At 52.7% G+C, this 21,923-nt stretch overlaps 6 protein-coding genes across 6 annotated transcripts; 1 reads left to right on the top strand and 5 right to left on the bottom strand.

Moving 5' to 3' along the window:
- Positions 1-1,184: 1,184 nt before the first annotated feature.
- Z517_09120 (uncharacterized protein) lies at positions 1,185-1,937 on the bottom strand (the record flags this gene model as incomplete). The annotated part of the gene is made up of 1 exon (XM_013425030.1): positions 1,185-1,937. The coding sequence occupies one exon, from the start codon at positions 1,935-1,937 to the stop codon at positions 1,185-1,187; it is 753 nt and encodes a 250-aa protein (XP_013280484.1).
- Positions 1,938-9,549: 7,612 nt separating this feature from the next.
- Positions 9,550-10,218, bottom strand: Z517_09119 (uncharacterized protein; the record flags this gene model as incomplete). Its single annotated transcript, XM_013425029.1, has 2 exons — positions 9,550-9,856; positions 10,016-10,218. The coding sequence occupies 2 exons, from the start codon at positions 10,216-10,218 to the stop codon at positions 9,550-9,552; spliced, it is 510 nt and encodes a 169-aa protein (XP_013280483.1).
- A 520-nt stretch (positions 10,219-10,738) lies between these two features.
- On the bottom strand, positions 10,739-12,875 carry Z517_09118 (branchpoint-bridging protein; the record flags this gene model as incomplete). Its single annotated transcript, XM_013425028.1, has 6 exons — positions 10,739-11,344; positions 11,395-11,606; positions 11,656-11,988; positions 12,185-12,402; positions 12,454-12,667; positions 12,716-12,875. The coding sequence occupies 6 exons, from the start codon at positions 12,873-12,875 to the stop codon at positions 10,739-10,741; spliced, it is 1,743 nt and encodes a 580-aa protein (XP_013280482.1).
- A 514-nt stretch (positions 12,876-13,389) lies between these two features.
- On the bottom strand, positions 13,390-14,536 carry Z517_09117 (uncharacterized protein; the record flags this gene model as incomplete). Its single annotated transcript, XM_013425027.1, has 2 exons — positions 13,390-13,810; positions 13,896-14,536. 2 exons carry the CDS (start codon positions 14,534-14,536, stop codon positions 13,390-13,392), a joined length of 1,062 nt encoding a protein of 353 aa, XP_013280481.1.
- A 1,594-nt stretch (positions 14,537-16,130) lies between these two features.
- On the top strand, positions 16,131-17,130 carry Z517_09116 (uncharacterized protein; the record flags this gene model as incomplete). Its single annotated transcript, XM_013425026.1, has 2 exons — positions 16,131-16,647; positions 16,736-17,130. The coding sequence occupies 2 exons, from the start codon at positions 16,131-16,133 to the stop codon at positions 17,128-17,130; spliced, it is 912 nt and encodes a 303-aa protein (XP_013280480.1).
- A 1,686-nt stretch (positions 17,131-18,816) lies between these two features.
- Positions 18,817-21,581, bottom strand: Z517_09115 (uncharacterized protein; the record flags this gene model as incomplete). The annotated part of the gene is made up of 2 exons (XM_013425025.1): positions 18,817-19,643; positions 19,739-21,581. 2 exons carry the CDS (start codon positions 21,579-21,581, stop codon positions 18,817-18,819), a joined length of 2,670 nt encoding a protein of 889 aa, XP_013280479.1.
- Positions 21,582-21,923: the final 342 nt, after the last annotated feature.

The raw sequence follows: 21,923 nt of genomic DNA, 5'->3' as shown, positions 1-21,923 counted from the left end.
GTACTCGGTACGAGTTGAATAAACAATCACGCCGAGGATGAAGCACGAGAAGCAAGATGGTATGGGTCCTGGATGGGACATACGGGGAACGAAGAATAATAATGAAATGCTGGATAAAATGTGAAGAACCACCACCAACCTAGGCAGCGAGGGCCCTGGCGGACTCCTCGAATTTCTGATTTGATTGAGCAAAATTTCCTTTCGGCCCTCGCAGCAATAAAAAAAAAATTGGCTGACCGTCCCGGGTCCGAGAATGGGAGACGGGAGGAGAATAATCGAATAATATGGGACCACTCACAAGAACAACAAGCACATAGTTGTACGAGGACGAGTAAGAGGAAGAAGCCTTGGGGGGGGAAAGGTGGTCAGTGGATGCGCCCACGGATGGTTTCGGCCGCAACTTCAGGCCCTTTGGCTCCGCACATGCGCACGAGAACAGCAAAGCAAAAAGTCAAAAAAAAAGTCCCAAAAACCCGATTCCGAGTGACTCGAATCAATTTGCCATGATCCGCGGCTTCGGAGAGTTTTCGTTCCAGAGTCCAGCCAGCCAACCAACCCTCCGTGTTTGCTTCGTCGGTCGGCTTTAGTCTCGGCGCGAAATGACAACCACCACCGCCTCTACAAACTTGAGATGATCGGGAGATCGGAAGTCAATCAAGGAAGAGAGGTAGAGCGTGCTCGAACAGTGTATTGTGTGCAGTGAATGAAACAAAGAGAGACAGAGGAGCTGGAGTTTGGTTTCAAATGAATTATTGTCATTTGTGTCAGGTGTCTCAACCTCTGATGCTAACTTGTAGCGAGGGAGAACTATCTGCGGTTGTACATAGAGTAGAGTCATATTGAGAAATCAGAGCCAACAAGCATGAAACCTGTGTCGAAGCCGATGAGGTATTCTTCCTCCTCTCCGTTACTTTCCCAGGCTGGCACAGAGGCCACGACTACTGGGTTGGCAACGAAGTGTTGGAATCCATCTTCCCAGCCTCGCACTGGTCACATGTCCGTCGCTAGTGTTCCTCCTAGACTGTCCCAAATTTCCTTTTGAATACATGGGATGCCATTGTTGGATCCTGAAAGCGGAAAATTCCCAAAACACCATGCTCATAAATAGACGTCAGATGGCGATGTCGCTAGAAACGCTGAGGGTATCACAAAGAGTCGTTTTCAAGGGCGGTCAATCAACCTGCTCAATAGGCAGCGATTATGGTTGGCTGTTGCCTTGAAGGGAGGTAGAAGCCTTCTTCTTCAAAGGCTTCCGACTCTGCGGGTGATAATGAGGCGTTGTCCTTGGCATCGTAGAATGAGGTCGTGGCAATGGCCTGTCTCTGCTTCTCGCTCAGGACTTCAATGCTGGTGGTGGGTGGTGAGGGTGGCATGTGGTCATCTTCCGAGTCTGAATCGGTGTCAAGACTGAGCTCGGGAGGGGAGTGTCGGGAGGCCGTGCGGACCAAAGACAGGTCCTCGTTCTCCTCATCGTCATCATCTTCCATATCAGAGTCGACCTCGATGGCGGTGACTTGGGTGTCTGGCTTCTGCTCAGACTCGTCCTCAGACTCCTCTTCGGAGGAGGCGTCTTCTGGCTCCCAGTCGGCCTCGGGCTCCTCCACAATGGTCTCGACATGTCGCTGTTTATCCTCCTCTTCCTCTTCCTGTGCCTGAGATCCGTTGACAATGTTGTTGAACCACCGTTCCTGCTCCTGCTCGGCGTTGGCCAAGTCCAGCATCAGAGAGTCGAGCATGTTGGCATGTCCGACCAGTAGGCGGAGGTCGTGGTCAGGTCGGGCAGCCTCGCGTGAGAGCTTGCCGCGAGCACTGTGGGCGAGAAAGTAGGTCTGAGTGATGCTCATCTTCTGCTTCTTCTGAGGAGGTCGGGAGTAGATGGATTGCCCGGCTGATTTGGTGGTCGCTGTAGAAGCGGAGAAAGTGACTGAGGAAGGCATTTTGATGGTGGTGGTAATTGTTTTGGTCGGGATCTCTTTCTGAGTCACCAGTGTGGGTACCCGTATGTTGTGGTAGTCCGGTCGGTTGGTAACTTGTATTGAGCAGTCTGTCTCTCTCAATGCTCAATGTTCACATCAATGTTGTTGTTGTTTTTTGTAATGGTGTTGATGGTGATGGAGAGAAGAAAGGAGGCTTGTTGGAGGGGAGGGTGGACGACTTCTTTTGTAAACTCGCGGGTTGGTAAGAAATGGATGTATGGGGGGGCCGATTAACGTTAGGATTATTGAAGGTGCCTGAGTAAGAAACGAGAGCGAAAGAGGGTCGAAGCGTGCGTAAAGACCGAACTCCACCAGAGGACCGGGGTCCCCTGTCCAGGCGTCTAGCCCCCCCTGGCCCTGGTCAGCGATGCACACCAGCAGGGCTGTGACTACTCCCAGAGTCTAAACCCGAGGGCGGTGTTACGTTCTCTCCGAGTGACTCTTGGACTCTTACCTGGAAGGGACCAAGCGGGGCTGCAGGCTGAGAAATCTGAAAATCTGAAAGCAGCATGTCATTGTGTTGTGCTGCAAACTGGCCAATGTCGACTGGATTCGGCCGACTTGTCTGCCTGATCCTCGGACGGTTTGTTGCACCTCGCACATCTCGTTGCTCTTCCCCTTCCCGGCCTCTGGGTCACAATCAGCTCCGAGTCGAGTAATGCCCCCCCCCCTCAACCGCCTTCGACCGCCCACCGTCGTTCATCGTTCTTCGTGAAGCTCCTCTCTCGGTCTGATCTTACCCCCTTGCCCCCGTTTCTTACGGCATCCCACTTCATCGTTGCTATGCTGTTGCTTTGTGTTTCGTCTCTATTGGTTTCACCACCCTTTCGATAACCGATGTAAACTGGCAAGATTATGGGCTACGTGCTATCTCGTACTATGACGGGCCTTTGGTGTCGTATCTGTGCATTTACTGCAGTGGGAGCATTTCCGGATTACTCTACGTATTTCCGCGTTCCCCCATCAATAATGGCTATGGGACTGGGTGACAAGGCGACAAAGGCGGCTAGGGGTGGCAGAACGCTCAATGACAGCATTTCCTGGGGCAGCAACTGCTGAGGGACCTGCTGAGAAATGTCCTGTTGCCCTGCTTTGACCTCTGACCCAATGATTGTCCGTCTACGTCCGCTTGCTCGCTGTGTCTTGGTAAGCTCGCGCATTGTAACGCTGGCCTTGGCTGACGGCTTCTGTGTCTGTCCTTGTCTCCCACCTGGCGGTCAACTGTGTTCTGGACTCTTGGATGTGACCAGCCAGCATTACCATGCTCTCGTAATCCAGTGCACCTACCAAGAACTGATTCTCAAATCCCACCCAGGCAAGCCACAAAAGTAACGAGATCTCATTGTAGCATTATACGAGCTGCTCTTCTCAGATTTGATCAACCGTGTTCTGAGGGAGGAATTCGTGTTTGTCGCAAGCCAGCTCCCAAGAACTCTTTCCTAATCCATCCACTTTTTTGGTACTTTCGGGGTTCATCTAGTGGCGTTTCTGGGGCGAGCGATGCCATGAACCACGAGTGTTCACAGCTCTTGTGTCAAACAGGTAACTTGGCATTGAGATTGGTGGACTGACCGTCAGGTCTGAAGCCCTAACGCGAGGCGATGGGAGGAGTATAACGAGCCTTCACGTTATCAGGGCGCTGCTATCAGACACTCTAGGGGGCTGACTGAGGGGGTAGCTCTGAACCTCTGACGCCCAAGGAGATCCCCGGAGATGTGTTTCAGGTAGCCTAACGTGCCCAATGCTGCTCGCTTAGGCTCTCACCCCTCCCACTCCGCGCCTAGGCATCTCTCGCGGAGATGCTGTTCAAGGCCCTAACAAATCCCCGGAGACCTGTGGTCGCTGGCCATCGTTTTCCTCGGGCTTCACCTGATTGATTTGACATTCAACCACCATGGTCAGAACACGTTTCCCGGGAAGCGTATTCGTTATCGCTTGCAGTGGGCTGAGCTTGCATCAAGATTGCTGGCTGCCTGCGATGGAGAGATCTCAACGCCCTGTAGTGAGCACACGGACAAATACCTTTCCCCCCTGGTTCTGGGTTAAGTCTACCTGATTGAGACAAGACAGCGAGGAACAGCCACGATAGCCACATGGACGCCCTGATCGTCAAGTCGTCCATCTCGTCTTTGTGGTAATCAGTCTTCTGCATTGGGTGCTCGCATTCGTATACAAACGCGTTCAAGTGTCAAGCCACGCCCCATGAGCCCCGTATTGGCCGTATTCGGACCAACTTGCGAGCCCGGTTCCCTCACCCAATAATGGTGAGCTGTTGCCTGACGACCGTATTCAGCACAGTTACTTGATACAGAAGGCGTCTCGCGCTGCTTTCAACCCTTGGCGTACTGGCACAGAATGACACGGGTGTTTGAAAACTCCGGTCGAGGGCTCGGACGCGAACCAGCAAATTTCCTTCCGGGTCCGAATGGCACCGTCGGGCATAAAGCATCATGACGAGCCGCAACCAGGTTATGCCTCAGTCTAGACCCGGAAAGGGCATGGCCTTGACGTTATGCAGCTCCCTCCCCCACCCAAGGCCCGCAGGACAAATTATTCGTCCGAGGTCAGCCATGGAGTTGTTTCGTCCTTGCTTCTCGTCTCTGTTTGGCTCGCGCCCTCGGGCTTTCGCAATCTCCATGGACTCCCCCGCCTCGCGACGGTGCACAATTCACCGACTTCGGCCGGTTTGTGCAGGATATGGGGCGCACTGGTCATCCAGATGTGCCTTGCTAGAGCCTATACTTGTACAGGTCGAGGTATATTGTTCAGGGCACTTTCCTGGTTTGCCTCCTTCCCCACCAGTATTATTGTGAAGATGCAGCTCTAAACCCCGACTCCTTCAGCCTCGTGATCGTAAAGGACCGGGAGGTGCGGACGAGAAAATGTGCGCGCTTCCGAAGTCACTATGTTTCCGAAACCTCTTCGTTTGCCATCCAATTTGGCCCTCGTGACCCTTTATTGCGCGGGGAATGTTTCATGGCTCCGACGAGGGATGGCAATAATTTCCGTTGCGCATTGAGTGTTTTTTGTTTCATCGCCCTTTGTTGTCAGAAATGCACAAAAGCTAAGAAAATACCTCCCGAAGTTAGCGAATCAAATTGACGGCTGCCTGAGGGCAAAAATCTGGCACAGAGGGATTTCAGGCATCCTCGTTATTCTCCCAAGACATCACTTGGTGTTCACCCCACCGATCAACCGGTTGCCGAATACGGAAGACCCTCGTCAGCAACCCCTTGCATGCGATTTTGGACGGGAGATGCGGTGAGTCACGAGAAATTGGATTTTAGGGATTATCCTCATTCGCACATTTGACCTGTTTTGGGAACAAATACACAAATGCCACCTTTTGGCGGGCTTTCGGTGTGCCAGAAGGCGGGCTGGGGAAGACGAATACCAGATTGTGGGTTACAGCACTAATGACGGCTGGCTGCCACTAGAGCCGCTACAAGAGCCACTAGTAACTCAGCTAGTGGCTTGGACGCTAGTAACAGCGTCTGGTTACCCAATGCGGCAATCTTCTCGAAGGGCGGGCTGATGGTTCTTTGTCATACCTGACGAATGAGAGAGGGGCCATTATGGCTGTGCTTAACAGAGACGATCGATTGTACTTTTGCATGTATCCAATAAGCTGACTCCCTCCTGGTGCCACCACCAAGGATGGCTGTGCTTATTCTTAGCAGCCCCCAAGCGAGTTAGACCCCTCATCAATACGCTTTCTGATTCCAATTCCCAGTTACCCAAAAGAGAACAACAATATTTTTGTGTTTTCGTGCGAATATGGCCTGATGTCTTGGTTCTGCTACCTTACCACGGTACTTCCCCGCAAGCTCGCTTGGCCAACCTGCCTCTGATATCCTGCCTGCATGCCTGATAATGGGCTGTGTCTAGACCCCTGTTTTTCTTGTGGTAAGAGGTCAAGAATCTTCGCCACCTATCTGCCTCGTCTCACAGATTGAGGAAGATATTCACATACCGTACGATCACTGAAAGTCAAAGGCGCTTCGCCTGGTCCGAGCATGCTGTCATCTCACAGCGGGGTAACATTCAGTCTGCAGCTTGCGGCCGCTGGTGAGTCACGAAAGGGTATCTGGCTACTATGATATGAGATGAGCCGCCGGGGTGAATTGGGTTCAGTACCCACCATAGTTCCAGCACATCCCGCGTCCGTGGGGATGGGCGATACTACCTCCTACCACGATATACCATGTGGGAAAAAAAGTATCCGAGTCGAAGATGCCAAGTGGTCCTACCACATGGCCAAAGGACTGAGCGTGTGTGCCGTGTGTGTGCTGAGTATGGAATCTGACCAAAGTTTAACTGCGCAATTGCTCAACTGACAAATTCCATTGGACAAAAACATTCCGCGGCTGCTGACTCAACTTTTGGTTCGACGACACCAACAACGGTAACGCCAGGCACGCCAGGAAAAGCACACCGGAATCTTTACAACAATCGTTCAAACGATATCTCTCCGAGCGAGGCGGATCGAATTCCGGCTTGTTGTCGTTTGTTGGTTTGAACCTTTGGCTGATGTCTTGGTTCAGCCCTATCACAAAGTGAGACGGGGTTGGCATGTCGGGCCTAAGATCCAAGAATCCCAGTCTTCGGTTTTCGCCGTCTTAACGCCGTGCGTGTACCTCTGATCACTCTTAGTCGGTGTCTGATCGTTTACTACTGGCCCAGCTGCTGACATATCAGTCTGAGAGCAGCCGCTTTGCTGGCGGTCTTCCCCCCAAGTCCCTGACCTTGTGGTCAATGCACTTCCTCCCCTATACAAATAGGTACGGGGAGGAAGCTTACTACTCCTTTCGTCTTCCCCAGCAACCAGGGACTAGCAATTCGTTACGGACGAAGCTGACGGATGAAGGGTCTGCCGAGGCGAAGATGTTGCTGTGACTCTTGTCGCCTAGGGGCGGGCAGCCATCTGTCCACGCATCCAACCCCCACCACCCCTTCGTATACGAGATCCAATCACTAGCTACTACGAGAAACTTGCTTACCAAACTACTCAGCGAGTGAGTCCCTGAGCCTCAAGCCTTGTCAGTGGTCGTAGGGAGTTGTCCGGGAAAGGCCTGACCGTCAGCAGGCGAAGCTCCAATCCAATCCATCCCCCTTTACCCAAGTCCCAAGCAAGCAATCACCCTCCTGGGAAACCGAGGCTGACCACGGAAGGTGTCAAATACTCCCCCCCCTCCTTCTCCCCTTTTCTTACCCTGCGCCACCTCCACTAATTACTTCAAGACAGCACACTCACTCACTCTTGATCTGAGAGCCCGGAACATTTGAGGTGGAGTCGGGGGTCCTCATTCGTGTTCGTTCTAGGTTTGCACGAACCCTTTTTGTATTCTCCTTTTGATGTCCTGGCGCCCTGTGAGCCTTACATGATATCCCAACATACCAGGCACCAGGCACCGACAATTTGGGTCAGGTTGCCCGTACACACCCTTCGGCCCAAGGGACCCGAGTGCCAGAGTCGCTGGCTGGATCTGATCCTCCAACGCCCTCCCCAAGACTCGAGACAAGACCTCTTGACTGGCCTGGTGCCACTGCGTCGGTGAGCACTGAGCTGTCGCAGCTGGCCCTATCAGCCATCTCATCCGCAAACGACAAGTACCTACGGGATACCATGCCTTGCCATGCCATGCCATGTGCATGTCCACGCCCACGTCCATACCCACGCCAACGATGCCGAGATACATCTCTGCTGACTTTGCCAAAACCTCTCCCCCCCCCCCCCCCCCCCCCCCCCCCCCCCCCCCCTTCACCTAGCTCCCTTGAAACTTTGTTGATTTGTCGCATCACCCGCCTGCCGGTGTGCTGGCACGGCCCCCCAATGTGCCGGATGATCCAAAAAGCCAAGACCTCTTGTTGGTCGAGTCACGGTTCGAGAGTGCTGAAGATCATGGCTGACCTCTGACCTCTTGCTTGTTAGGAGCCAGTGAGCAGTCGACATGGTTTGGATTACGCTCGGGAAATACACACGGGATGAAGGGATCACTCTCTCCCACAAGACACGGATATGTCCTCGGATATGTCCATTCAGGTACGAGGTACGTGTTCAGCGAAGCGATATACACAGCTTCGAGGATGACCATGATGAGACCCGCTATTGCCCACGAGTTTCTCGGGTTCGACCGGCCCCGTTCTGTTCAGCCCATCCAAGCCAGCAGGTTCTCTGTGTCTGCTGTGTCTGTGGTGTGTTACCGAGGTTTCCAAAAAGGGATATCTTCACTTTCGGCGTGGTGGTCCAGTGATCCATTGATCCGTTGATCCAGCAATTCGATCCCACGCTGGCCCGGGCCCATGCCTTCCTACTCGTGGATTCCGTCGGAAGTCCCTCAGCACTCGTTGCATACCGGTGTTTTGTTATTGTTAGTTTCTCTCTGTCCTTTCCGTTCTATCTACGATGACATTGTGGAAACCCTCGACTTCTACACCCCATCTCTCAAAACGGAGCAGGGGACATTGGATCAAGAGACATACTGAACCCTATCTGGATACTTTCTGCTGACCATCCATCCCTCTTCACTCGCTCGCTGGCTCGCTCAGTTGCGGTGTCGTCCTCTACGTGCGCTTTCGGAATCAGATGCGAGGAGATGAGATGATTCGCCAACGGGTATGATGAATAGGTGAGGTAAAGGCAATCACAATCACAATCACAATCAGTCCTGGTCGAGCTGCGCATCGATAAACCTCGGGTTTCCAGAGGGGGTACATATCTTGTGATACTACTCACTGGGTGTCTGGCTTGGGTATCAAGATATCTGGCTATATGGCTATCTGGGCGTCAGTCGGCCAGCCAGTCAACCAGTCAACCAGCCAGTTAATCATTTAACCAGTCAATGTTCTCGTACCACGATGACCCTCTGCTCTGATGTCTCCTATGTCTCTGGTGTCTCTCTCCCACCCTCCTTCTTCATTCCTTTCCCAGACATGGACATGACCCCTTCTGACCACGAAACCCCCTTGAACCTTACATGTATGATTCTGTTCTCCTTGTCAAAGACCAATTAGCCCGATCAGCCCGTGCAGCCACGATCGGCATGATCGACTAATCGACTAATCGACTATGTGAGAGAGTGCGCGAGTGAGTGCGACAAAGTCTACGATACAAGTACGGCATGGATTAAGGGTATCGATCGAACGACTGATAGCATTTCGTCACAGCATCAAAGGATCAAGCACCACAGGACCAAGCATTAGAGGATCAGGGAGGTAAAGATCATTAATACCCATCTGACTGCGGACGCAGAGCTGAGCTCCCATAATGAGGTACCAAAAATCACCGCGCAACATGGACCTCTTGACTTCTGAGTGGAGAAACTTTTGATATCAATTTTTTTTAGCAAGGGGAAACCTTTGGGCAATCTTTCCCCGGGTTTCTATTCGAACATGTTACCACGCTATGCCAATGCAAGTGACAAAGTTTTCTCTCTCTTGAAGACTCTGCTCTGTCAGAGAGTTATCCACCATGATACATATTTACAGTGTGTCCTCGTGCCGATGCATATGTCTGATCTATCCTCTCATTCCCTGCCGAGTTACCGACCCCAAGGCCGGGAGGGGATGCCCCTCAGTATTGCCTCGCAGCCTGCTGGCAAGCCTTGAGTTGTTCCATGTACCATCCGCAAATGGTCAGGTTACCCTGGTTCTGGTTCATGCAGTCGGTGAAGCTCTTGATGTCAGCGGCACAAGGGCCCGTGGCCTCGGCGGCCGAGTTCGATTGACTGTACAGGGCGTTGGGCATGGCATCACCGGTCCGGGCGTAGGCGTCGGTGGGTTGCTGTTGTTGCTCCGCAGGCGCTGAGTAGGAGGAGCCGCCGCCACCGCTGAAAAGACCACCGATGGCGTGGCCGATGGAGGATCCAACTGCGACGCCACTAGAATTTCACGCACGGGTCAGTAGGTGTATGACAATGGAGACAATTACTCTCCTCTCTTTTTAGAACCCGATCCCCGTTCGAAATACATACACCTCGGCGGATGCATAACTCGTGGGGGAACTCCAGGACGAGGGGGGCGGAAGCGAATTCACTCACGCAGCAGTGCTGGCCATCTGACCAAAGAGCCCGGGGCCCTGAGATGCTTGAACAGGAGGAGGAGCATGCTGTGCGGGTGCACTCGGGGCGGTCGTAGTCATAGGACGTTGCTGCTGCTGTGGCGCTACAGACCGAGGTGCCGCAGATGGAGCTGTCGGTCGCGACGGAGCAGGTCGGGAAGCACCTCCACGAGAACGAGGCATTTTTGCGGTGTTTTTCTGGTGAACGAGCGGTCCGAGTCGAGTCTGATATGTGGAAGTCGAGGGAGGACGAGAGATCGATGAGATATGTGGGTGAGATGGAAAAATTGGCGAGGAAGAGAAGAGGCAGAGGAACTGGATCGAACTTTGAAGCCGGCGAGACGTCCATTCAATGCCAAGAACGCGGTTGGGCCATGCCGATTCCATCCCCTGCCATTGGTCCAATGTTTCGACCAAAATCGAAGCCTCGCTGCAGCCTGCAAGTGGCCAAAGTGTTAAAGTGCGAGATCACAAAGAGCGAATACAGAACAATCTCAAGCCTTGGTAATGACTAGTACTTCTTACAAAACCACAACAACCTCGTCTCCCCCCAAGCTACCATGTGAAAAGCAATTGCAGTCACCATAATTTCAATCCAATTTTTTGCCCAGCCGGTATTCCCACTCACTCGCCCTATCATTTCCAATCTCACGTCAAAGTCCCTTGTGCAATCTGAGCCGAACCCGATACATCGTCCAGTCCATTACGCCGAAGGAGGTGGTGGTGGATAGTACTCATGCACACCTGGGGGTGGCGGGGGTTGATCTGGTGGTGGAGGAGGAGCCTGTGCGTCGGGAGGTGGAGGGGGAGCAGCAGCGCCCCCGTACTGCTGCAAGAAAGAGCTGAGTCCAGGAGGAGCTGGCGGAGGAGGCACGCCGTATCCTGGTTGAGCGTCATAGCCAGGATAGCCACCATATCCGTAGTTTTGCGCAGGAGGTGGCTGTTGTGCTTGTTGTGGTTGCTGCCAGGGGGCTGATGCTTGCGCAGGTGCAGCACCATATCCGCCTTTAGAATCTCCTCGACTCTGGGCCCATGGAGGAGCCGACGAGTCGCCGTCTCGGTGGCCATAATCACGATTGTCGTAACCACGTTGACCATACTCTCTTTGGCCGTAGTCTCTCTCCTGTCGTTCTTGTCGGTCTCGCTGCCAAGGAGCAACACCACCAGTCGGCTGGCGTGCCCAAGGACGCGAATCACCTCCGCCTCCAGCTGCGTACGAGTCGCCCTGATCATAGCCCCCAGGTGCAGCCTCGATGCGACCCGCAGGGCCATTGCCGGATGGGTTTCCAGAAAGCTCTTGCATCAGATTCTGTCAGGTGTCAGAGAGCGCGATCATAACAAAATCCTCGTATTACGTACCTCCATCTCTCGGTCGACGGCGTCTGCAGCGCCCAGTCGTCTTTGCGGTCCTCCATACCCACCAGGGATATTGTTCCGCATGTCGGTCCCACGTTGTCGGTCTGGACAGTCCCTCGCCATGTGGCCAGCGTTACCGCAGACTCGACAGATGATGTTGGCTGTGAAATTACGCTGTTCGGGGCAGTCATACTTGCGGTGGCCGATTTGTCCACCTGGTCAGGTCAGTAAGAGCAGCTCTATCGCACAGGGGGATGCACTTACAATTCTGGCATGCTTGATTCTCATCGTCACGCAGCGTACCATTGAGCGCCGCCAATTCGCGCAACTGATTCCTCTTCAGTTCGTTTTGTCCTTCGGGGATGGACGCGGCTGTTTCGATGACGTTGTGAATCAGCGCTTTGGCCTTGTTGACCTTCTCTTCCGTGTCTGCCATGATGAGACAGTGTAGATCTTCTTCCTGGTTGCTAGTATGAGCTGCGTCAGATCGTCCTTTGCCCTCTTTGACAGAGCCTTTGCCTCGAATGGCGATTTTGGCTCCTGATTCGGATTCCATCTTCTTGAGAGTGTTGCCACGAGGTCCAATAAGTAGTCCGACTTTGCAAAAAAGAAGCTAAGTGTTAGTGTGGAGTTCTCGAAAGCAGAAAAGTGTCTCAGGGAAATGGAAATAATGATAATGGTTAGTGCAGGATGCTACGTCTACCTCCTGGATCTCGAAGAGCAGACGACAGCATGTGGAACAACGAGCAAAGCAAGGGGGTTTGTAGCAGAGTTATAGGGTTAGTAAGCATACTGAAGTTGATCTCGGGATAATCGTTGACCGGCACGTAGACCTTTTCCTGTGTCTTGGTCGGGCGCCTGTAGTCAGAAGGCGGATGATAGTTGGGGATGGTCTTCATGGCCTTTTCAATCAATTTGTGTCGCTCTTCTTCCAGGCGCTTGCGGTAGCGGAACTCGCGAGTATTTACTCGACGGCCGAAGTTATCGTACTGAGGCGGGGGCGACGGGGATCTGATGTTGTTAGGGACGAGACGACAAAAGGGGGATGCGGGTGCGACTCACCTGTCTGCTTCCGCGGGAACGACATCGTTGATCCGTAACTTCTGGCTGATCTCTTCGATACGGAGATGAAGGGCGTATGCTTCGAGTTGTTCTGCTGTCATGTTCGCCTGAATCATCGTTGGGAGGCCCATGAGGCCTGCCGCCTTGTTTTCGCCGGCTTCACCCCATCGATTGCGCTTTCTACGCCTCTTCACGCCGTCGGTCTCAGGTTCAGCTGTAAGCTTGTTAGTCGAGAGCATGTAGTCGTTATTTAGCCACGAACCTCTGGCAGGACTGCGCCCACGCTTGCTCGAGTCACCCCAGGCTGGAGAGTCTGCAGAGCTGTCATTTTGCGAGTCACCATTGCCTTCGCCTCCAAACCGACGACGCGTTCCGAGGGGGATGTTGTTAGAACCTGTGATGCCTTGATTGCGCCACGACATCTTGAGTGCAGTGTCAAAGTAAGAGTAGTGGAAGAGACACGACACCTGATCATGCGCTTCCTATGGAGACTGTAGTCGATGCGACTGGATGATGGGTTCAGGGTGCAGCTGAAGAAACAGAAGGGGAAGAACTTGGAGTCGCGCCAAGCCTGCGCTAAACTGTTTATGGAAGAGGACCCCTGCCTTGAGAAGACATGACACGAGGCTGACAAAGGCACGCAAGGCTAGCATATGCAGCGAGGCTGACAAAGGCAGGTCAGGATGGGATTTATCATTCTAGTCAGATATTTTTTTCCTTTACAGCAATTCTCCCCCTCCGCGCTGTATTACGAAAATATGGCGTCCTCATTCTGTGGTTTTACTCACTGACGCAGACCACTTCTACCCTGTTGCTTCTTTTAGTGCAGTTGGAGACAGGAGCAACTCTCAACCCATCAATTCCAGTCGGCTGACGCCCGCCTCGATAATATCGTGAGCGAACATCAAATGGAAACACATCTTGCACGGACGGTGATCAGGTCGACAAGCCAACTTCGGCACCAATACCCGGCTTTCGAGCCTCCAGCACTCTCATCGTCTGCTCAAACACCTTGGACTGCGCCTTCTTACCCAGGTCTGAGTATATCCATCTCTCCACATCTTGGTTCTTGCCATCCGACATGAACTGCCCATGAGAGCCTGGTCCGGCGCATGCGCCATAGACCAGGGTACGAGAGCCCACTTCTGTTGATCTTGCGAGGATCATGCGCAGTATGTACATCGCGATCCGGCCTGCGAGTGGCGCGTTTCTATCCAGTTCAGACACACACAAGCCCGGATTGACCAGGGTAATAGTGACCGGCGGCTCTGTCGAGGCGCCGGATTTGTCTCGCTCTTGGAGGCGCAAAACCAGCTCGCGGATAAAGAGCACGCCGATGAGTTTACTGACCGGATACCTATACCATGTTCTGTGAGCCTAGTGTGATTGCGAGGTGCAGAAAAGAAAGAGGCCAGTCCATTCGCGCCTCAGCAGACACTTACCTGCTCAGCATGTCGGCACTCTTCTCATCGTTCAGCGTCGCGTAGATATCTGGAGCATTGACTTCTTTGAAACTCGAAAACCGATGAGCCTCGGAATTGACAATCTCCAAGTGAGGGTTGGACTCGGGGAATTGGCGTTTGGTTTCCCTCAATTTGGGTAGCACGGACAGACCGAGCAGAAGAGTGTTGACAACATTAACTTGGATGGTCTGCTCGAATCCTTCGGAAACTGCCCAGCTCATGTTGTTGATACCGGCATTCTCCACGACAGCATCGACACGGGTCAACTCTTTCTTGACACGATCTGCAAATGCCAGGGTACTTTCTGTGCTGGTAAGGTCCAAAGGCCAGACCTCGATAGCTTCTGCCCCATCGGAGCGGTGTTTCACACTCCGAACGATTTCCTCCTTTGCAGTCTGACCTTTGGAGACGGTGCGCACGGCCAGAATCAATTTCGCACAGTCGAGGCGGTAGAAATGTCGGGCAGCCTCGAATCCTAGCCCAACATTGGAGCCGGTGACGATGACGACCTGGCCGGACAAAGTCTGTGTCGGATAAGGCGGTGTCCCGAAGAACTGAGAATGGAGGAAGGTTCGCAGGGAGAGCCCGATATCAAGCTTGAAGTTGTATTCTTCGGCCATGGCTGGTGAAAGTGGTGTTGACCAGGGACAGGAATATAATGGTCTGTACAAATCAGTCGATCTGCTAGATCACGCAAGTCACTTGAAACTATTCAGTCGCGCCGAACGTCTACTGGCTGGTGGTGAGTTGACGGAACAAAGTATCAGTACTGCGAGGAAGGGAAACTTGTGGGATTCACTTACAATATGTCTACAGGCCTGCAGCTGAACAGATAGCGACAACAAGTGGCGCACGGTGCTTTCGGATGAAACTTGGACCGTCTTTACTACCCTATCTTTGTCCGTCGAAGGGACGGAGATCATGGCGGTGTCACGCCAGGAAACTTTACTGGCCTGGAACCGAGTCTTTAGCGACCATGATTGGCTGCAAAATACTCAACAACCCCAATGTTGTCGTGCAAGAGAGTCTTGGGTGGCTGCCTAGAGGATAGCCAAGCGGTGTGCCTGAATCCTCGTTGCTGCAGAACGTTGTGTCCCGAAGAAAACTTTCGTATGTGATAGAAACCGGAGCATTTGTTCTAGCGACGAGTGGAAGGATGTAACCCAGCTATATTTCACCTTGGTATCATGCGAGATGTTTCATACGCCCGTCCAACCTGTGTATAGTTGTCATGACAAGGCTGACGCAATACACCCACAGTACCATCATGAGGAGGTTATTTTGAAATGAAGGAAGCTCGGCCTAGATCTCAAGGGCAACGTACACGTTCCTCAATGGTCAAAATCCACTTCGTACGGAGGTGGCCGCGCATCATGTTACCAGAAATATTTGAAGGATGGGGGTCATGGAGATGAAGTAGGAGAAGACCTATATGCGGACTAATACTCTAGCTTGCAGAATTGTTCAAATGAGGAAGAGCATGGCATTTCCGAATGCTCTTTTGTAACACAGCTCATCCGATGCCAGCCTTGACCGTTGGTCAAGGTCGCTGCTTGAAATGTATTGGGTGGCCCCGTTCTCAACCAAAAAACTCGGTCAATATACGACTTGCTCCATTGATCCATAATGGATGGACCTGGTCAGTAGAGATGTCAGTAACAGCTCAAGAGCTCTCCGACCAAACGTGAAGGGCTCTATGCGCAAAAGATCACGCCGCTCTGTGGTGACCAGGCATGTGCAATTTTTATCTGCCCTCTGAGACGAGTCTTGGCACTGTGAGACGGGTCACCAAAAAGCAGCGGGAAAGCGCCCTGCCACCCGCGCTGGGCCCTCGTACAGCTCTCGTAGTCCAAAGTGCGGAGAAAGCCAAAATATTTTTTATTTGCTTCATTTCTGGTGTCTCTCAGCACGGCTTAGCTATTCTTCCCCTACAACGTCCTGCATATCTCTCCTTGACCTGCACGGAACCCTTGAGTTGAAAAAAACCCGCAGCATCCGAGGCGTAGTAGCAAGTCCGTGCGCCGGGCTTCAATCCTCGATCTTTGTCTTTTGGTGCGAGTCAATTGAGAATTCTTGTCGACACCACTAGATCTCGACGTCGAGGACCAAGCCGACAGCATCCTTGCTATCTCTGCTGTGCTTCTCCGAAGAAATCTTTACGAAACCATCCACGCACATCTTCTACCCCAAACGTCGTGTGAAAAAAGAGTTAAGATGGCGAAAGATAAATCAGGCGCCTCCAAAAAAGACTCCAAAGCGGAGCGCAAAGCGGAGCGCAAAGCCGAGAAAGAGGCTCGCAAAGCGGAAAAAGTCGCAAAGAAGCAGGCAGCTGCAACGACAAAAGCTAGCGGAGCGGCCCCAACCGGAGTGACAAAATCAAAGGGGGAGAATAAGGAGAAGAAAGCAGCGAGGAAGGTGCTAGCGGAGAAGGCCTTGAATGAGCTTGAAGGCAAAAGCAACAAGAAGAAGGCAGAAGTCAAGGACGAAGAGGACGATGACGATAGCGGCGAGGAAGAAGACGACGAGATAGAGGAGCAAAATGGCGTGAAAGTCGAGGGGGAGGACAGCGACGGCGAGACCGAGGACGAGGATGAGAAGCCGAAAAAGGCCAAGGCAGACTCAGAAAAGAAGAACATCCTCGCTGCACGGCCTGTGGGGGCTTTAGTGCCCTTTGCGAACCCATTGGCAGACGAAAAAGTTGCAAAGAAGGTGTTCAAATGCGTCAAAAAAGGTGAGTTGTGCGCGCGCTGACCCATACCCGTGCTGTAAATTTTGATTCTCATTTGACTCGGTCTTGCTAACTCGAGGGATCTTCACAGCCGCCTCGCAACGTACTTTGAGACGTGGCGTCAAAGAAGTCGTCAAGGCCCTCCGAAAATCCCCGACCACCTCGACCGATAAGCTCCCTCTCGGCGTCGTGGTCCTTGCGGCAGACATCTCCCCTATGGACGTCATCTCTCACATCCCTGTTTTGGCCGAAGACCACAGCGTCCCCTACATCTACGTGACGAGTCGCGCGGAGCTGGGCACGGCAGGTCAGACGAAGCGGCCGACCAGCGTCGTGATGGTCAGCAGGGATGCAGGGAAGAAAGCTGCAAAGGATGGCAAGGAGAAAAAGATCGAAGAGGAAGGCGACGAGAAGGAGAGCTGGGAAGACACATACAAGAGCCTTGTCAAAGTGGTGGAGCGAGAGGGAAGGCACGTCAAGATCTGATTGTTCGGCAGCTCGATCCAATCTGCCCACGCCTCGCCCGATGATATGGGACTCTTCTGATGCCATCCGAGCTACTCGGCAAAGGATGGAACTCGACATGCCCTTTGCACGGAATAGCCTTACGAGTCATACTTCAAGCGGCATCGAATGACCTTGACCACCCACCTTCTACCTACGTTATGAGACGGGCTCGTCGTGTCCGACTAAGATGAGGTGCCACGAGAAGTGGGCTGTCAACTTTCGTCCCAAAAACCGAAGAAAGCCAATTGAACGGAGTATCAGCCGGAGTATCGAATTTTCGCTAGCCAACGCTACCTCATTGTCCCAGAGAGACGACTGCGGAGAATCACCTTCTCGACCGAGCAGAACTCGTTCATGTCAGCTCCCGCAGGAAAACGAAACGATGTCCAGACCTCAATTACTCTCCTCTTCTGGTTTCCTCTTTGTTTGTCTTCTGCTGTTCCTGCTATCTCACGGCGGCGTCCCAGTTTTTCTGGAGGTTTCTGGTGCTTGTCTGATTACGGCTCGGTTTCTACCAGCGGATGGATCCGCAGGTCTGGGTCTGGCGCATTTGCGGGCATCTGTCAAATTGATAGATAGAAAATGGGTCATTAAAACCTGGGACGTAATGAAGTGTCACGAGCTGATTTTCAAAATACAAGGATACCCAGAAACAGGACTTACAAAAAAAAGACACCAGGAGGCACTGTGCTCCAGCTCAGGAATCAATCAGTAGTGTGTAGTGTATAGCCGTGTAGTGTGTCCAATGGCTAAAACACTTGATACTGTCGATTGGCTTGTTGGCCACTGGCATGCCATCCATCCTATATCATATGTACATCATGTGCATACCGGCCGGGTACATGTTTTCTTCAGCACACCTCCTCGTCATCATCATGACCACTAGCAGCGTCTCATATCTTTTTTCCCCAGCATCAAATGACATTCTCACTTTTTATATACATATACGATCTCGACACGCGCACTCTTCACAGCCCCTGTCGTCCCGTGAGGGAAATCCGTCTGTAAATGGGCACAAGTAACTCGGAAACCTCCAGAAACAGAGATCCGTCCTCAACCCCTTCGCTCGATGGTCCCTAATGTGCAGGAGTTTGTTGCTTTGTCGATTGCTTTTTGTTTTGTCTCTTGACATCCCTCGTGTAGCGCTCGGACCAGAGAGAAAGACACGGGCTGTTTGTCCCAGGATGCGGCGCGGTGCTGGGGTGGTATCCTTCGCTGATTCTGCTCGCTTCCTGCTTCCTGCCTGGTCGCTGTTCGCTCTCGAGGGACTTGAACACAGACAAACCCCTCCTCATTGAATACCGGCCTCCCTTGCCGGCTAACATCTGGCCAAAAGAATGGTCCGCCAAAGATTCAAGTCGTTCCCAAACTGGGGATGGAAGATTAACCCATTCATCATCTCTTTCCACTTCTGTACATCATGATGTCGTTTTCATTTTTCATTATTCATAAAGTGGCTTCCGCCTTTTGTTCTTTGTGCAAAATCATCTCATCATCCATACCGAGCTATTGGTCTGTGACTGCTTTTTCATCCCATAAGTATCGTTCGTTTGTACTCTGTTAGCATCCCCCTCTGCAAAGTTCTCCCGGCACGGCACATGTTGCTTGTAACCGACGTGTTGATCGAGTATGACGTGCCTCCCAGGTATTTAATCCCTGTCGATACTAGACATTTTCCATGGGACTTCCCGGTTGAGACGACCTCGGCGACGGTAGTGCGGACGAAAGTCGACTGCCGAGTCTCCCGAATAGGAATCTGCTTCCTCTGGGCCCGCTTCTGGGACTGACGCTCCTTTCTCTGCGCCATTCAGGCGGTTTCAGCGTTGTGCTTGAGGGAGACGACAAGGTTGAGCCGTTGGGTGATCGGACGACAACGGCAGGATAAGGTGGGCTCTCTGTCGGGGATATACTGGAGTGATTCGAAGATGACTTCTCAAAGTTCGGGGCTCTGGTCCGCGTCGAGTCTCCATTTTGCCACTTCATCGAGCTCGAGAAAGGTTCGTCGAATTTGACCGTGCTGGTTCTCTGAGGAATCGTGGGTTCCTCCGGGAAGGGGGACAACCGGGGCAGTGATCGAGCCATGGTATGCGAGGCTTGTCGTGCTGCTATGCCTGGGAGGTAGCTGCCGATAGAGTAAGACATACGACGAGTAGCTTGCGAAAACCCATGAGACCCTCGCAATGAAGGTTCATGGCCCAAGTCCATAGACAGTCGAGCCTCGAGGCTGGCGAAAGTCGCAACCTTCTGCATTGTGGGTTCCTTTTCTTCCTTGTGGATAGCTTTACTCTCCAAGATCTTTTCCCTGAGCTGCTCGGACTTCTTCGGGGCAGGAATGGAGACCAGTTTCGTGAAGAAGAGGCCCATATTGGCCAGAATCCTTTTGACGGCATTGGGGTTATTCACGATCACGATCAGCAGGTAAGTGGGTATACAGATCCCTAGCGTTGTCATCGCGAAGGGAAGGAAGGAGTCGTTTGGTGGCATATTCGTCACTGTGATAAGGTCAGCTTCAATCGGACTGTATGCGACGGCCATGACAATCAAAGGACTGCCGACGCAGAAAGGATGCAAGGTAGAAATCACGTACTCCCGTAAATCCCAGTGACATAACTCAAAGGTAAATAGAACAACGTGACCAGTGTCAACAACCGGATGTTGTAGCCTTGTTCGACGGTGATCTTCGCCATACTGACAGCCTCCCTACTTTCCAGGACCGACGTTCCACTGAAAAGCCACTCTCGCAGGTTTTTAATCTGCTTTTGCTGTTCCTGGAAGATCCGCAAAACCTCGTCCAGCTGAGAAATCTCCTTCTCGAATTGCTTTCGTGTATATACCAGTTTCTTTCTCCAATTGTTGTACCGAGGCGACTGGTCCTTGGTGCCTGGAAATAGCGTTTTGTGCTCTCCCGACCAGAACTCGTCCGTGAAGGTGTCCCTGTAAGTCGTTATCATGTCCTTGATCTCGTTGCTTAGCAGGCCAAGGGTCTGTGAGGCCCAGAAATAGCGCCGTGAGTAGGTGAACTTGTTGTTTTCAAAGAGAAGTTCGTCTCGGAGGGCGCTGTCGAAGATTGATTTGTTCGGTGGCGTCGCCAGTTCTTGGATGGCCTTGTGGATAACCTTGAACCTCTTGCTTGCGTCTTTGTATTCCGAAAGCACGCTGGTCAAAAAGGCATCGGGACCATTGCAATAATGGTGGTTATGATCATGTGTATCCACGCTGGAATTCCAGTCCGGAAAGCACTGTATCGTAAGGACGTGCCAAGGTGCGAACGGATCGTAAACGTGCCCAATGACAGATTTGTTCTTTCGAGAATTGCGCCGGAGGGTATAAGTGGGCTTGCCAGCGAGCGAGAGAGCGACGACGGATGAACACGTTGTCAGTGGGATATGGCCATCCTCGGTGTCGGGATTTTCGTCGTGATTCTGCCAATGAAGCGGAGCACGCCCTTCCCCCACGATGGTGTGGTACTTGAATACGAACACCACTGATCGTTGTCGGCGGTGGTCCTCCTTCAAGTATCCCTTTGTGAGGGCCTTGGTCGGCGTGTGATCGTCGATCATCATGCGGAAAATGGAATCCATGTCAAAGTATTCACTCATGGTGAGGTGCAGGGCGGCGAAAAGGCTCGAGGCTGGCTCTCGGACCACGATGATTCGCCCTACCGCTTGTTTCCTCGACGTATCCCAGTTGGTGCTTTTCAGTGCTTCCCACGCCGCCAAAGGTCCTTCATCGGAATCACCTCGAGAAAACCGCAGGGGCGAGCCATCGGCACCCACGTGGTAAATATCTGCATGCTGATGGTTGGCGTCGGTCTGATGATGCCGGTCCTTGAGGAAAATGCCGTTCGAAAGCAGGTTCATGTTTCGGAGAAGATCCTGCAGAATATATTTGCTGTAAATATCCCACGAGTGAGTCTTTAAATGTTCGATCAAATCACTTTCCGAAAAGTCCCTTGGAGGCAGTGGCTCCTGTGCAAAGTATGACTCGTCGTCATCACTGTCGGAGCTGTCGTCTCCCGTGTATATGGACTCTTTCGGTTGGCGTACCGGGTGGAATTGTTCGAGAACATGGCTACTTGGGGTGGAGTGGTGACTGTTCAGACTGAAGCGTCTCTTCGGGACGGCCGCCGCTTGCGGGCCAACCTCAGAAGTCGGCAGAGAAACGGGAGACGAAGACAACGGAAGAGATGTGATGGTCTGTCGCGGGCTGGTTAGAGGCCGGGCGGGCTGTTGACTTAGAGCCTGTACCAGAGTCTCGTGAACCCTCTCGAAGGTGGACAGGTAGGCCTCCCGGTCGACTTCGAGTTGCTGGATCAATCTCAGGACTGAATCGGTGTCGACAGCCATTTGTGGAGGAGGTTGTGGAGGAAAGTAGCCATCGACAAAGCGTGGCGACGGAGGAGCTGAAGGGGAAGAGGGTTCCGGCGTCATCTTTATGTAGGAAGGACTTTTCTGCACAACAAGGCTGGAGGAATCGACCCCATCATGTAGCCAAGTAGGCAAGCAGCGGACCGGCGCAGCGACCGTGCAGCGGAGCAAATAAAGGCTTAACACGCAGTCACAGACGGGGGAACAGTGCTTCTCTCGATGGATTCAGTGGATGCAGGCGTGTCGCCGAACGCTCCATGGAAGCGGTCTACTGCTTAGACCGCCCCGTCGTCAAGGTAAACAAGTGGGTCGTTTGGCAATTTGGCCGCACAGAGAGTCATGAGGCGGTGTCCAAGAAAAGCCGAAGAGTTGGTCTGGCCAGGCTGAAGACGCCAGGTCAAACCC

Source organism: Fonsecaea pedrosoi (assembly GCF_000835455.1).
Source record: "Fonsecaea pedrosoi CBS 271.37 unplaced genomic scaffold supercont1.6, whole genome shotgun sequence".
NCBI lineage: Eukaryota > Fungi > Ascomycota > Eurotiomycetes > Chaetothyriales > Herpotrichiellaceae > Fonsecaea > Fonsecaea pedrosoi.
Note: the sequence above shows the minus strand (reverse complement) of the source record. Positions and strands in the feature narration are given on the sequence as shown.